This window comes from Hoplias malabaricus, chromosome 9 (assembly GCF_029633855.1).
Source record: "Hoplias malabaricus isolate fHopMal1 chromosome 9, fHopMal1.hap1, whole genome shotgun sequence".
NCBI classification, from domain to species: Eukaryota; Metazoa; Chordata; class Actinopteri; order Characiformes; family Erythrinidae; genus Hoplias; species Hoplias malabaricus.
This window is the reverse complement of record NC_089808.1, coordinates 31450900-31464651: the sequence shown is the minus strand read 5'-3', so window position 1 is coordinate 31464651 and position 13752 is coordinate 31450900. Positions and strand designations below refer to the sequence as shown.

The following is a 13752-nucleotide window of genomic DNA, read 5'->3' as shown; positions in this document are numbered from 1 at the left end:
AGCCATTTGTTCAGTACAGTGTCCCCATCACAGAACTCATCCCATCGGCACAGGCCACAAAGACAGTGCCCGCATATTGCCATCCAGCAGCCACCCAAGCATTTCTAAGACATCCTAGATCACCCAAGTCTATATTAAAGCTGTCATCTTCAAAGAATAAGGCAAAATAATAATGACTTAAGTCGATTAATTATCCAAACAACGATGTAATTAAACCTAGATTTATAAATTTTGTTTTACTATTCATATGCAATTACACAAGTATAAATGAATAACCATAGAGAAATTATACAAGCATGTGTGTACACAACTGTGTCTATGTCCTGATGGGGGTACTGTAAAGCTGAATTCAATAATTACAACATATGTAAATACATATTATAAAAACTGAACTAAGACATGGTTGGAAATCTGATCACCATGTATGTATGTTATCCCATAAATGACACCAAAGTTACACACGCTCGCGACCTATTAATACTCCTGCGACACTCTTAGGTCATACCCAGCAGAGATGTTAGCCGGATCAGTTACACCCAAATACATGTGTATGTATGTCCTCACCACTATATTTAACTGTATACAAACTTAGTCTCTCCTACCTTTCTGCGCCCCAACCCCTTGGCCAGAGCCCCTCTGTCCCTGGAAGAGCCTGGAGCAGCACAGGTCACATTACTCTGTCCATTCCTCTGCCTTTCCCATTAACAGATACAAGAACACGCTGAACAACCTTCTCAGCCAGGTAAGACCACCTCACTTTGTTGTGTGGAGTGTAGTGGGTCAAGACCCTACCCTACAGCGGAAACTGTATTTCAGTCAGTCATCTGTGGCATGTGAGCTAGAGCAGACATATGGTGGGTTACAGTAGTGCTGTATAACCGTAGGCTTCCTTACGCAGAGCTAAGACATTTCTATGTCTTGAAGACATGGTTAAGGTCTATTTGTAACAGCCAGAGAGCTCTTAAGAAGTGACCCCTTGAATTCTGTCAATTTGGGACAGTGTCTTGGATCACTGTGCAGAAAGAAAGCTCATTTTGTTCTCATTTAAATCATGAATTTCTTTTTATAAAAACCTTATGGAATCCAGCTGTAATTCACCTGGCATTTTCTTTTCATTTTGATGCCAGCGTTTAATTAATGTGTCTCAAACATTTTTTACCACACCTGACAGCCAAACAGTTCTAATTCATTATAAGCTGCAGCTGATGAAAAGTGGACCCGTTGCAGGAACGGATTTCCAGTTATGCACATGCAGTTTGTGATATGTCATCCATAGAAAATCATGAAGTGATAAGCAATGTTCCGGAGCAGCGGCACATGAGTATATGGCAGGGGTGGGCAATTGTATTCGCCAAGGGCCTGTGTGGCTGCTGGTTTTTGCTCCGAATCAATAGTAACATCACCCTTCTGGTCTTCAGATTGCAGTGGATATCATGTCTGCACCCTACCAGCAGATTGGGGTTCTGTGCCTTGCTCAGGTTCCTTACACAAGCATCTCATTTTACAAGAATGCTTCATTAAAAAGCTGCCCACTGAAAGATTCTCTTGGGAACCAACAGTGGTTCTTCTATAATAAAAATAGATTTGAGTGCAACCTCAGTTGCTTCCTCTCAGCCGATGCATGAACATGTTCTCTCACTATGCAAGCACTCTGATGTGGCAGTTTGGAAAGGGAGGGGTGAGGGAGGGGAATTCAGATGATTGCAGTCTTCAGCCTCACCACTAGATACCACTAAATCTTGCACACTTCACCTATAGGTTTCTGAGAGCAGTTCAGCCTATAATACCAAATGGACACTCAACTTGGACAGGAACATGGAAGAATATTGGAACAGTAATAAGGATGGACAGTAACTGTCACCATTCTGTGCATCAACACACTGGCTGCATCGTCCAGTCAGGTTCAGGGTCAGGAGCAACAATGACCATGTTGCTCTGTAGGACACACTGTATAAGAACAGCTGGGATAATTTTAAATTTAATTACAACCTGATGAATTAGGTTATATAGGAAATGTTACGCACCCTCCGCAGGGACTCTTCCCTTTGTGGAGAAGAAAAAAACGTGTACTGGGTGTAAGGCAGCAGGGCCTCCCACGAAAACATACCATCTGTAACCTATAGACAAGGAGTGTGTTTTGTAGAAATGAGAGTAGCAACATTTAACCCTGCAAATAAACCCAGCAGACTGGGGTTTGATGCCTGGCTCAGGCTTGGAGATCAATCATTAATTTCCCGTAACTTGAAATGGTGCTTTTCAGGAAGTTTTTTTTTCCCTCCAGACAGATCCATATATATTTTTCATTATTTGTTGCACCATCCAGCTCTTTAATTGGCCACTAATTCAAGGAGCTTTTGGACCTCTTCAAAAGACCATTTAGTCAGATAAAAACAAATGTGTTCTCTACTGTATTTTGGAAAGTTTACAAATAGCTAGTTTGTGCTGGATGTCTGCTTTTGGTCTTAATAGACAAGTCTCTCTGGCCAGTCACTGTTTAGTTCCTAAACTGCTCACTAACCACAAGCCAGCAGGCACCAGTTACAAAATGTGCCTAATGGAAAAGCAGAAAACATAGCAGAGTCGAGTAGGTACCATGCAGTGGAAAAGCACCATACGTCCTGTTCACAGATGCTGTACATCCTGAGCCTTCTCCCTGAATCATTGTGTACAAGACAGAATTACACCCTGGACAGGGCACCATTCCGTCACAGAGCAACAAACACATCTGTGAAATAATCCCACACAGCCAGTCAATACCATGTGACAGGGAACCAGAGCTTCAGGAGTAAACCCACAGAGACAGAGGGAGAACCTGGAGGTTGTGGGTTCAAGCCCCATGCTGGGTGACTGTCTGTGAGGAGTTTGGTGTGTTCTCCCCGTGTCCGCATGGGTTTCCTCCAGGTACTCCGGGTTCCTCCCAGGGTCCAAAAACACATGTTGGTAGGTGGCTACTCAAGTGTCCATAGGTGTGAGTGTGTGTCACCCTGCAGTGTACTGGCGCCCCCTCCAGGGTGTATTCCTTCCTTGTGCCCAGACCAACCATGTCCCTGAACTGGATACGCATTTATATTAATAAATGAATTCATGTTTGAATTGAAGTAGTTTCTGATTTTGGTGCAGAAGCACAAAGTTGTGTGTGGTGTGTAAATTTCATCTGTTTGATGTACAGGGCGCCATGTCCCAACAATTCATTATGACAACAAGGGAGAGGAAGATGCAGGCGGCAGCCATTTGCAGAGAAATTCATGGCACTAACGGTAGGTTTAAATCGGAACTTTTTCTATGAACAAACATTTGTAACATTATTACTTTTGGTTAAATATTGCAGCTGTGTGCAACAGTGTCTCATCGGGTGGAATGAGAAACTTAGACTGTTTTATGAGTTATGAATAATGTTTTTGTTTTTTTTGTATTTGTGTCAAATATTAGTCGCCTTGGACCTGGCTGGTATTTCCTTTTCTCACTCACTCACTCATTCATTCACATTTAGCAGATTGATAACATTCCACAAGGGGGTGCTCTGGTCCCTTTGCATCATAAGAGTGGTGCTTCATGTGACACTGCATGCCATTGTTGTGAAATAATGCAGCTAACATTAGAAAAGCAAGAGCAGCAAATACATGACTCTAAATTAGACCACATAGCACATTCATTCTATAAATGAAACTGAATTGGACTTTTACACCTACTTAACCGCAGTCTGTCAAAAGTTTATATTGCTTATACAGTTGTGCTCATTGTGATGTAAGTAATTCTAAATCTAGCATATACAGTGCCTTTCAAAAAATATTTGGACATTTGTGTCATACTTAAATATATGTTCTTTTCATCATGTAGGAAAGAATAAGTCCAAGCAAGTGCCATTCATTTCAAATGGACCATGTGAGGACTGTCATTTTCTAGGTTTTTTCCACCTTTGCTTGACAGACAGTATGGTGCGGTTACATGCAGTCGGAATTGTCCTCCAGTCATTCTCCACACACAGAGTTCAACATCAGTCTAATGCTGGGCTTAAACATAATGTTTTTAAAATATTTCAGGATTTGACCCAAATAACGCCATGACAGTTTACCAATGGCTAAATAGTAAGTGTACGAACACGTTTGGGGTCCTTTCTATGAACATGCACAAAAAAGCAAGACTTTAACATTAGTGTCATCCATGCATTAAAAGCAGCTATGTTTCAGAATGGAAGACGGTCTGTATACAATGAAGTATTCTATATTAGTTGTTGAAATCATTAGACAGAAATGTCTCTCATTATTCCAGATGTATTTTTATTTCATTTAATACACTGCATTGAAAATATTATCTTGTTTCATTATTGATCACATTTCTACAGTAGAATACACCTAAACCCTTTACTCACACTTACAGTAGCCAGAGTCTTCTATAAATAGTGTACCGCTCTGAGCGTCTCACAGTTAGACGGCCTTTCAGTTGGTCTGGTTTATTTTTGTAATTAGCTCTGGCCACACCCCGACTTGGCTGTAAATAATCCAAGAGATGTTTTACTACTGAAAGCAACTAATCCTTTTGTAGTTGTCCATACGAACAGCTATTTCTGGGGAAGGACAACTGTGCGATGGCTGAGGAGGTGAAGAATCTTGACAGCTGTGGGAACATGTTAGTGGGATACCTTTACGACCTTTAATAGACCTATACCATCTCCTTAAGATAGTGTACGTTAGCACAGTCAATGAGAACTGGACAAATGTGGCTGGGACCTTAACAAAGGACTTGGAATTATGTGGCATGATATTCCTCATGATTAGAGTGATCCCAAACAATATGAGTGATGCTAGTCTGTGAAGTGGACAGTCCATTGTTGTGAGAGTTCAGTGTGTGATTTGCTGTGTCCTCAGGGGCAGAGATGGATCTGGGGCGGAAGGCGAAGGCTCCCAAAGAGATCATGCTGGAGGAGCTCTCCTTGGCTTCCAACAGAGGATCTCGTCTTTTCAAGATGCGTCAGAAACGTTCAGAGAAATATACGTTTGAGAGCATTCAGAACCGAGCTAATGTTCAGATCAATGTGAGTGTGGGCTGTTTGTGGCAGAGTTAAGATGGTGTCAATAGATTTAAATTATTATTTTCAAGCTTGTTTTGAAATGTACTGCAGCAATATTTCCCTGAGTCATTTTTATTTTATTATGAAATATGACTGAGTTAACCTCTATTGAAAGAGAACATGAGTATGACAAAGTGTCCTTTCATTCCTTCTCCTATTCTACCTCTTGATATCCACTTTTCCAGAGTGGTGTGAATCCTTCTGTGCCAGGAACAGACACCACACATATGGAAAACAATGTTAATGGGGTGGAGGTTGACCAGTCTACAAATGCACTTGATTCATGCACCAATCCTGACTCTATAGCTCCAGGTGAGTGCTCATTCCACAGCATGGGCCTCAGAATCCTGAATGCTGAATATCTAGAGGATAAATGAAGGCAGTAATGTTTTATGAAATTTTATGAAACAGCCAGGGTGGCATGGTGCAGCCGGTATTGTGACCGACAAAGGGTCTCAAGGGTCTCGGGTACTAACCATAACCAGTCATTCTGGTACTACAGGTGCATCTCAATAAATTGGATAATTAGATAAATATCATCAAAAAGTTAATTTATTTCAGTAATTCAATTCAAAAAGTGAAACTCATAGATTCATTACAAACAGTGAACTATTTCAAGTGTTTATTTCTTTTAATGATGATGATTAGGGCTTACAGCCAATGAAAATCCAAAAATCATTTTCTCAGAAAATTAGAATATTAAATAAGTCCCATTTAAAATTTGACTTTTTGATACAGGACTGTTGGCCTACCAAAAAGTATGTACAGTATATGCACTCAATACTTTGTCAATTCAGCATGGCATGGAGGCAATCAGCATGTGGCACTGCTGAGGTGTTATGGAAGCCCAGGTTGCTTTGATAATGACCTTCAGCTCGTCTGCACTGTTGGGTCTGGTGTCTCACATCTTTCTCTTGACAATACCCTATAGATTCTCTATGGGGATTAAGTCAGGCGACATCTGTCAAGTCAGCAGTCTTCCCCATGATTGTGTAGCCTAAAGGGCCATTTTAAAGGCTTGGGATAATGACTTTTGGGTTTTCATTTGCTGTAAGCCATAAACATCAACATTAAAAGAAATAAACACTTGAAATAGATCAACTCTGTTTGTAATGAATCTATGTAAGTTTCACTTTTTGAAATGAATTACTGAAATAAATGAACTTTTTGATGATATTCTAATTTATTTAGATGCCCTGACCCTGATTATGCGCTTTGGTTTAGTGAAATAATTTAAATAATGGCAAGCCCCCATTTTGGGGAACCGTTAAGTGACCCATAAACTGGTTAATTCCAGTCCTAAACCAGTCTTCAGTGTTGAGTGTTCAGTTCATGTTAACTGCACTGGGGATACCTCCAAGAATAAGAGCCCTAAAATGAACCAGGTTAAATTCACTATCCATAATCGCTAGATTTGTGGCTGTATTTGTGAGTCTCTTCTACACTCTTCACCTCTTGAGTTTACTGTCCTTGTGAGAACATTCCTGTGTAATAGCAGGAAGTTTGTCCTGTGTTTACTGGGTCTTCTAAGAGCTGGTCCAGTGATAGCATCTCTAACAGATGTTATCTTTCCATCTCCATACCCTGTATGCTCTTCCCAGATAAGACAATGTTTTGGTTTGAGTTGTACAGGACCATCACAGTGCTAGGAAGTAACTTGATTGTAATCGTGGTGAAGGATTGCCATCTGAGCACTGAGTTCATGGTTTATGTCCAGAGACTGTTCTTTCAGTGCTGTCAGTGCAGTACGCTTAGACTACACTACTACTGTTTTCATGGTAGTAATAGTCTAGCATTGCAGTCAATAATTTAATAATAAAGGTGCTATCAAAGTTTCTTTGAGCGAGGCCATAGAAGGACCACTTTTGATTCCATAAAGAACTGTTTTTGCTAATACATATAAACAATTAAAAAAAAACCTCTCTAAATAAATTATACACATAGATAAGCCATATAATTAACACTACCTCCTTGTTTCTACACTTTTCTATGCTCCGCAGGCAATACATGAGCACTTTGTAGAAATTACAAGCTGTTATTTCCAAAATCTGTTGCACTACACACATTCTTCAATGGATTTGACCTCCACAGCAGCACTGGTATGATTTGGGTGGTGGATCATTCTCAGAGCTGCTGCAGTGACACTGACCTGGTGGTGGTGTTAGTAGATATATCTCCACAACTGATCAGATTGAGACATCATCTCCATAGTAAACTAAATTCAAAGAACAGAATATTAATGTGTTCATGTGAAAAGACCAAGGCCTCTTTAGGCCTACTTCTTGCAAAACAGAGTCCAGGGATGTATCCTGTGTTACCTGTTGGCAGGTTACATCCCTGGACTCTGTTTATATATATATATATATATATATATATATATACCAGTGGCGGATGCTGGTCTTTCAAGGAGGGGAAGCTCAATTTCGGCCTACATCATAAAATGTGTCGGTTTATTTATACGTAAATTCTACCCTCCCTTCCTTTTCAAGAAAATGATCTGTGACCCTGTCGTACTAACAAGGCGTCTTTTCCAGTGACTTGACTAGTGTCCTCTCAATGGCCAGCAGAGCTAGGCTGCTCAAACGGCCTTGGCCCATGTGAAGTGTGTCTGCCTGTGAGTAATTTGTGACGGTGGAGGGGCTCAGCAGCACCCGCTGGACAGAAACTGCGATAGAAGTCAGAAAGAGTGATAGAAGTCAGTCTCCAAACACAAGCAGCTACAAAAAAAAACCCCACCAGAAATAGAAGCTCGATTTGTCGCTAGTTGTTTTTAACAAAGAAAATGCCGCTAAGAGGATTAAGCAAGTCTCCGGTTCAACTCAGAACAGAATGAAAATGTAATGCTCCCACGGATCTTTACACCAAAGGATCGCTGTTTCACTCATTTTGCTGTGAATCAAAAAGGGATTCAGCCTCAGACAGATCATCCAATCATCATGCAGAAGCTGAGCGTCCGGGCCCGCCGAGGCCAGCCCACTGCCCCATAGACCCCCAGAGACGCTGAGCGTCCGATGGGTGGGACAAAGCCCAGCATTTATCCAATGACTCCTCTCGTTTCGCTGCACTTTGCTGCTTCGCATTTGAACTCTGTTTGCACTGTTTAAAGCACTGTGAAGCTGATTGAGAGGAAAGCCACGTCTTTACCAGTGATAAGAAGCTGAAGCTGAACAAAAGTAGAGCGTGTTGTAGTGCATATTTATTCAATGACATGTACACACAACAGTATATATTTGATCATTTATTTTTTGACATTTTAGGGGAAGCTGAGCTTCCCTTGCAGTCTTAGAGCAATCGCCTCTGATATATATATATATATATATATATATATATATATATATATATATATATATATATATATATATATATGACTGGCAAAGTAGTAGTTTGGACTTCAGTTTACTTCAGCCATAGTGCAATATTAAAAATAGATGGAGCACTGTATAATCTCCACAAAACCAACAAATTAACAATCACACACAAAACAAATCTCTCAATGTGTGAATGAAATTCAAGACATATTTTCATCCCTTCAGTTTTCTCTGTAAGAGAACTGACAGTTGGCAGTGTGTTGTGCAGTTAATTTCCAAACGATGTTATTCATAGCTACAGGCGATTTTAGCCTGCTGTGTGCTGTGCGCCAAAGCCTAGCATTGCCATTAAAGTTATTATGATGGACTCGTTTCATTAGAGAACTTGACTTTGTGACTTCCACGTTTATTTGAAAAATAGCTCCTTATGCCCACTTTCTTCTTTTTTGCTGCCATTCTCACTCGCTTTTGTCACTTATCCATGTTGCACCTGAGTTTCACACTGGAAAGTTTTCCTTCCATTTTTGGCGCTGCTAACATCCAAATGTAGCTACAGAGTCTCACGTGGCAGCAGGGCGTTAGGACCTGAGTAGAGAATGTGATTTAACCCTTTCTGCTTCTCTAGGTTAATGAGATGATTATTTTTTGTGGAGGGGATCAAATTATTGGTGGGGACAATTCAATTTTCGCTGGATATCCGTAGGGACACATCACTTCCGTCTATGCTAATTCCTTGGATTAAATGCTGTATAATTTTAGTTGCATAAATAGTATCTCATGTCTAATGCTGCTTCTTCTATGGAGTTTTAGAGAATTATCATTAAATCTCCTAAACCACCAGTGTGTAACATCTGAGCAAAAAAAACGTCCCTCTGGATCTAGAAATATCCTCTATTACTTTTGTCGATCCCTGGAGTCCTGTCACTTTTCCTTCTTGAATTACATTCCTCCTGTAATGTTCTACCACCCTATGAACAAGTGCCTTAACCTTTAGAAATGTGTCATACATTTATATTGATTGATTTATTGAAATCTATGTCATAACTGTAATTAAAATGTAATTATTTCATTTTTTACAGATTTTGTTAATAACAGCCTTTATTACTGATCACTGTAAGACAGTACTACAGATAAATTACAGACTATTACTGCATATGCAGTAATAGTCTGTACACATTGTATTATTTGTATACACCATTACTATAATGTTTGTTGCAAGCTTAAAAGTTGTGATATCTAAGGATTAAATGTAGCCTGCTCTGCCCTTAGCCTTTCACAAAGGACTGTTTTGTGGTTCAGAGACTTTGTGCTACCTCCTTGAGGCTGATAAACCAAAGAAAGAGATTGTCCACAGTGTGAGGTTGATATGTGACAGAACACCCTCCTTACATAAGCACTGTTTTGGGCTTGCTGGCTCCCGGCAGCAGGCAGAGATTTGAGGAAAACTCGTTTGGATAGTTCCCCTGCTTCCCCTCTACAAACTGGGCTTTGAGGACTTCTGCTGTTATTTTGACTGTCACATTTTGCTTTCTGGTTTGCCAGCAGAACAGTGCTAGGTAAGACAATATAGTAACATGCAGACTCTTATGGCAAGTATACTGTATCTATGCATATAAAAACTACTGACAAGGTAAAATCAATTTAAAATGTGCATTACAAGTCAATAGAACAGCTTCAGTGCTGCCTGATATGAAGTGTGTAAAGACTTGAACTCAGCTGGTGACATGATGACAGTGATGTAACACTGTCTAACACATCAGTCCAATAATCTCATTTGAACTGATGTGAAGTCAATAACAATACTATTTACTTGATTCAATACCTCTTGCGCACCCGTATATAAGCATTGTCCTTCTGGAAGTGACCATCCACCTCACGAGAAGGCAATGGATCATTACAAAGTAAGGTGATAAGTCAGAATAACACTGATTTACAGTGACTTTCGATCAAAGGTGAAGAAATGAACCCAAACAATGCTGTCAGAATGCTCCCATAGTATAACAGAGCAATCAGACCCTCACAGTGTGTGTCAATCATCAGACCTCTACTGTTTTCTTCGAGTAAACTACAGATGCACTCAGCTGCTTGTGGAGAATTTTTATGACTTTCCTTTCACATCACATTTAATCTGTTATCTGTCTATACACTGTCAGAATGTACATTACATTCTCCTTTCCAGAAGGAGAGGTAAATATTTGTAATCTTTCATTATAGAACTGTGTAATATAAAAGAACATAATATAAGTGCTAGAGATGAAATGGGGTGTATGGAATCAACAGAGCCTAAAAATTATAATAGAATATGGTTCAGCTATGTTCCGTAATTAAAGGTACAGAGTATGTCCCTCTGAGAGTTCTACCCCAGTGACAGCAGAAGGTACCTAAGCTCTACCTAAGAACATTCCCAAACCAGCAAAATATAATTATATTGTCATACAGTTAGTTATATGAGAACTAATGAAAATTGAAAATTAGCATCAAATTCAAACCATTTTATTCAACAAATAATAAAAAAGAAGAAGAAGGACCTGGTGTGCACCTGGTTTTGTGCTAAATATAGTATTTGGGAAAAATAAATAAAATAATTAGAAATCAAAAGGGATCTTTGTCCAGATCATAGCAGCACATTTATAAATGTAGTCATAAAGTATTATTTCAAGATGCCTGAAGGCTCTCTGCAGTCTTTTTCCCATGATTCCACAATAGGTAATGTGTCTCCTTGACCTGTGGCCATCTCACTGCTCAGCTAAGGCTCGTTTCTCATTTATTATCACATGCTCTGTTTCTCCCTCTTTCATAAACCATATCCTCTCTGCTGTTTTCCTTCATGGCGTTCTGCTCCCTATCTGTCATTCCTTCACTCACTTAGCTTTATGAGTCCACAAAACCTACACTCTTAGAATAAAGGCACTAAGAGATGGAAACCACGTTGGTCTTTCAAGAAGGTTTAACAAAGGCAGAGAGTCACTGCTCGAATCTTCTTAATCCTTTTTCACAATGACCTTAAAATATGATTTCAGCCTGTTCCCTCATACATATATTATTAATAAAATGTATACTGGTCAATTTCCATTAATTTGTCTCCTGCAATCTTCACATTTTAGGTTATGGAGGTCCACTGAAGGGCGTTCCAGCAGAGAAGTTTAACTCTACAGCCATTCCTAGATCCTACTTCTCTCCCTGGGAGCAGGCCCTCAGCAGTAATCCTTCTCTAATTGACACACTGCATGTACAGATGCCTGAGCCTAGACCTGAAATACCAGAGTACAAGAGCTTTAACCGGTGAGTAGTGCTCTCCATAAAGAATGTCTATAACCCTGCTGTCTTCTCATGGTGACTTATGGTTTTATCAACAGCCTTTCTCTGCTATGACAGGGTATATTACAGGCTCCTGGAACCCTGCCTTGCAGGAGAGTGGGCCATATTTTCTAAGGGAAAAAAAAGATGTAGCTCAGCAATTTCTGAATTGTGTAGTTAGCAAGGTCATTTTAAATCTGAAATAGTGGGCAGAACATTGGAAATTCACCTTAGAGTAGCTCAAGCTAGCACTTATGGGAGGTTTAGGATGTGATATTTTTCATTGTGAGGAGCAGCTGTGTTCTCAGCCAGTACCTTCCCCAGTGGTCATGGCCATATATTTGAAACAAAAAAGATGCAGCTCAGCATTTTTGCAATGTGTAGTTAGGCCATTTTGAATTTGAAACAATGAATAGAATACACACTACGGCCAACGTCTGTAACAACCCCTACTTTTCTGGAAAGGTCAGGAACATTGCTGTAAGTATATTATGGCATTAACAAACAAACATTAGTAAGATCTGGTACAGATATTGGGTGATTACACTTTTAAAATGAAATGTGCTACAAAGAATTCTTTGTGTGATGCCGTATAAGAACCACTATTGGTTCCATAAAGAACCGTGTTTGTTTAAGAGATATGGGAGGGTGAAGAACCCTTTAAAGATTTAAAAATCCATCTCTCAATTTTTACATACTTTACCCATTTAACACAGCCTGGTTCCATAGACCAATGCCATTTTATGACACTCTGGCAGACTCTTGTCACTGGGCATGGTGACATTATGCTCATGTATGGCTGCTCCAGATGTTCCTGAGAGGGTACATGGTGTGTGCATAGCTGAAAGCATGTTTTGAAAGAGATAATTGCATCCATACCAAGGATGTCGCTCATTAGAATAGGTGTCTACAAACATTGGGACATTTAGGAGATTTGCCTTTAAATTGCTTTCACAAGTGAATTGTTTGAGACATTTTCAGTTACAATGAGATTCCAGCATTACGCTTCTGTCCTTGGCCAGATCCTTCCGCCGGTCTTCTTAGAGTTAACATTAGTCATTAACATCTAATCTGTCATTGGATGTCCTCTAGGGTGGCCACTCCATTTGGTGGATTCGGAAAAGCACCTAAAGTCCCAGTGAAGCCACTTGAGGTGGACGTGGTCCCAGGCATGCCCAGCCTGCCAAGCCCAGTGCCTCCAGCTGACCCAGCGCCCACTCGACCCTCCTTCAACAGGACAGCTCTAGGCTGGGTGGCTGAGAGTGTCCCTCTAGTCCTCTCCTCTGCCAGCCTGGAGCCCATGTCGTCCGAGCCAATGATGTTCGTCCCTGAATCTGATGAGCTCTGAGCTCCACTCTTGCTGCTGCACTGAAAGCAGGAATGTGCCCGAGTCAAATGTATGCATTTCCACATGAATACAATGTGCTACACGGAATATATTACATTATATCACATCATCATCTATTTTCCCTTTTAACCGTTTTATATGTTTGGCAACAACATTGTTTATTAATTAGTTTTTGTAACCTCTTAATCCTGACCAGGGTCGCAGTGGGTCCATCTGGAAGCACTGGGTGCCAGGCAGGAACAAACACTGGACAGGACAATAACACTGATATTTCATTTGTTTTATTTATATCTCAAATCCACTGGCTCTAATTATGGAACTATTAGAAGTAATTTTAATAGTGTAATTTAATACTATATTATCACAGTAAACTTTATTTTTACTGTAAACTTTGCAGATATTTACAGCCAGTTATGTGGCCTGCAAGTTAATGTTAATTTTATAAGATATTTTTTAAAGCATATCTGTAATCAGATTTTAACATCGCAAAATACAGAATGTAAATACAACATTTTGGGTCAAAGCTAATGCTTGTAAATAAAAGAAAACTGAACCTCTAGAGGCCAGTGGTCAGTTATACTTATTTGAGCATGTGCTAGCAAAAGCTAGCCTGTTGGCTAATCAGCCTATTTGTACATTCTATGTTTTAACTTTACTAGTAGTAAATAGTTCCCAACAAATGAGACAAATTGTTCATTAGTTATTAATCAGGTTACATTTTAACATTGTGT

The 13752-nt window shown here is 39.9% G+C and overlaps 1 protein-coding gene across 1 annotated transcript; it reads left to right on the top strand.

Moving 5' to 3' along the window:
• Positions 1–3175: 3175 nt before the first annotated feature.
• myoz2a (myozenin 2a) lies at positions 3176–13021 on the top strand. The gene is made up of 5 exons (XM_066682148.1): positions 3176–3257; positions 4866–5032; positions 5254–5380; positions 11481–11658; positions 12766–13021. Exons 1-5 carry the CDS (start codon positions 3176–3178, stop codon positions 13019–13021), a joined length of 810 nt encoding a protein of 269 aa, XP_066538245.1.
• Positions 13022–13752: the final 731 nt, after the last annotated feature.

Coding starts and splice junctions, on each gene's coding strand:
- myoz2a (XM_066682148.1), top strand. CDS start 3,176: ATGTCCCAACAATTCATTATGACAACAAGGGAGAGGAAGATGCAGGCG. Junction 5,381..11,480: donor TCCTGACTCTATAGCTCCAG/GTGAGTGCTCAT, acceptor TTCACATTTTAG/GTTATGGAGGTCCACTGAAG. Junction 11,659..12,765: donor GAGTACAAGAGCTTTAACCG/GTGAGTAGTGCT, acceptor GATGTCCTCTAG/GGTGGCCACTCCATTTGGTG.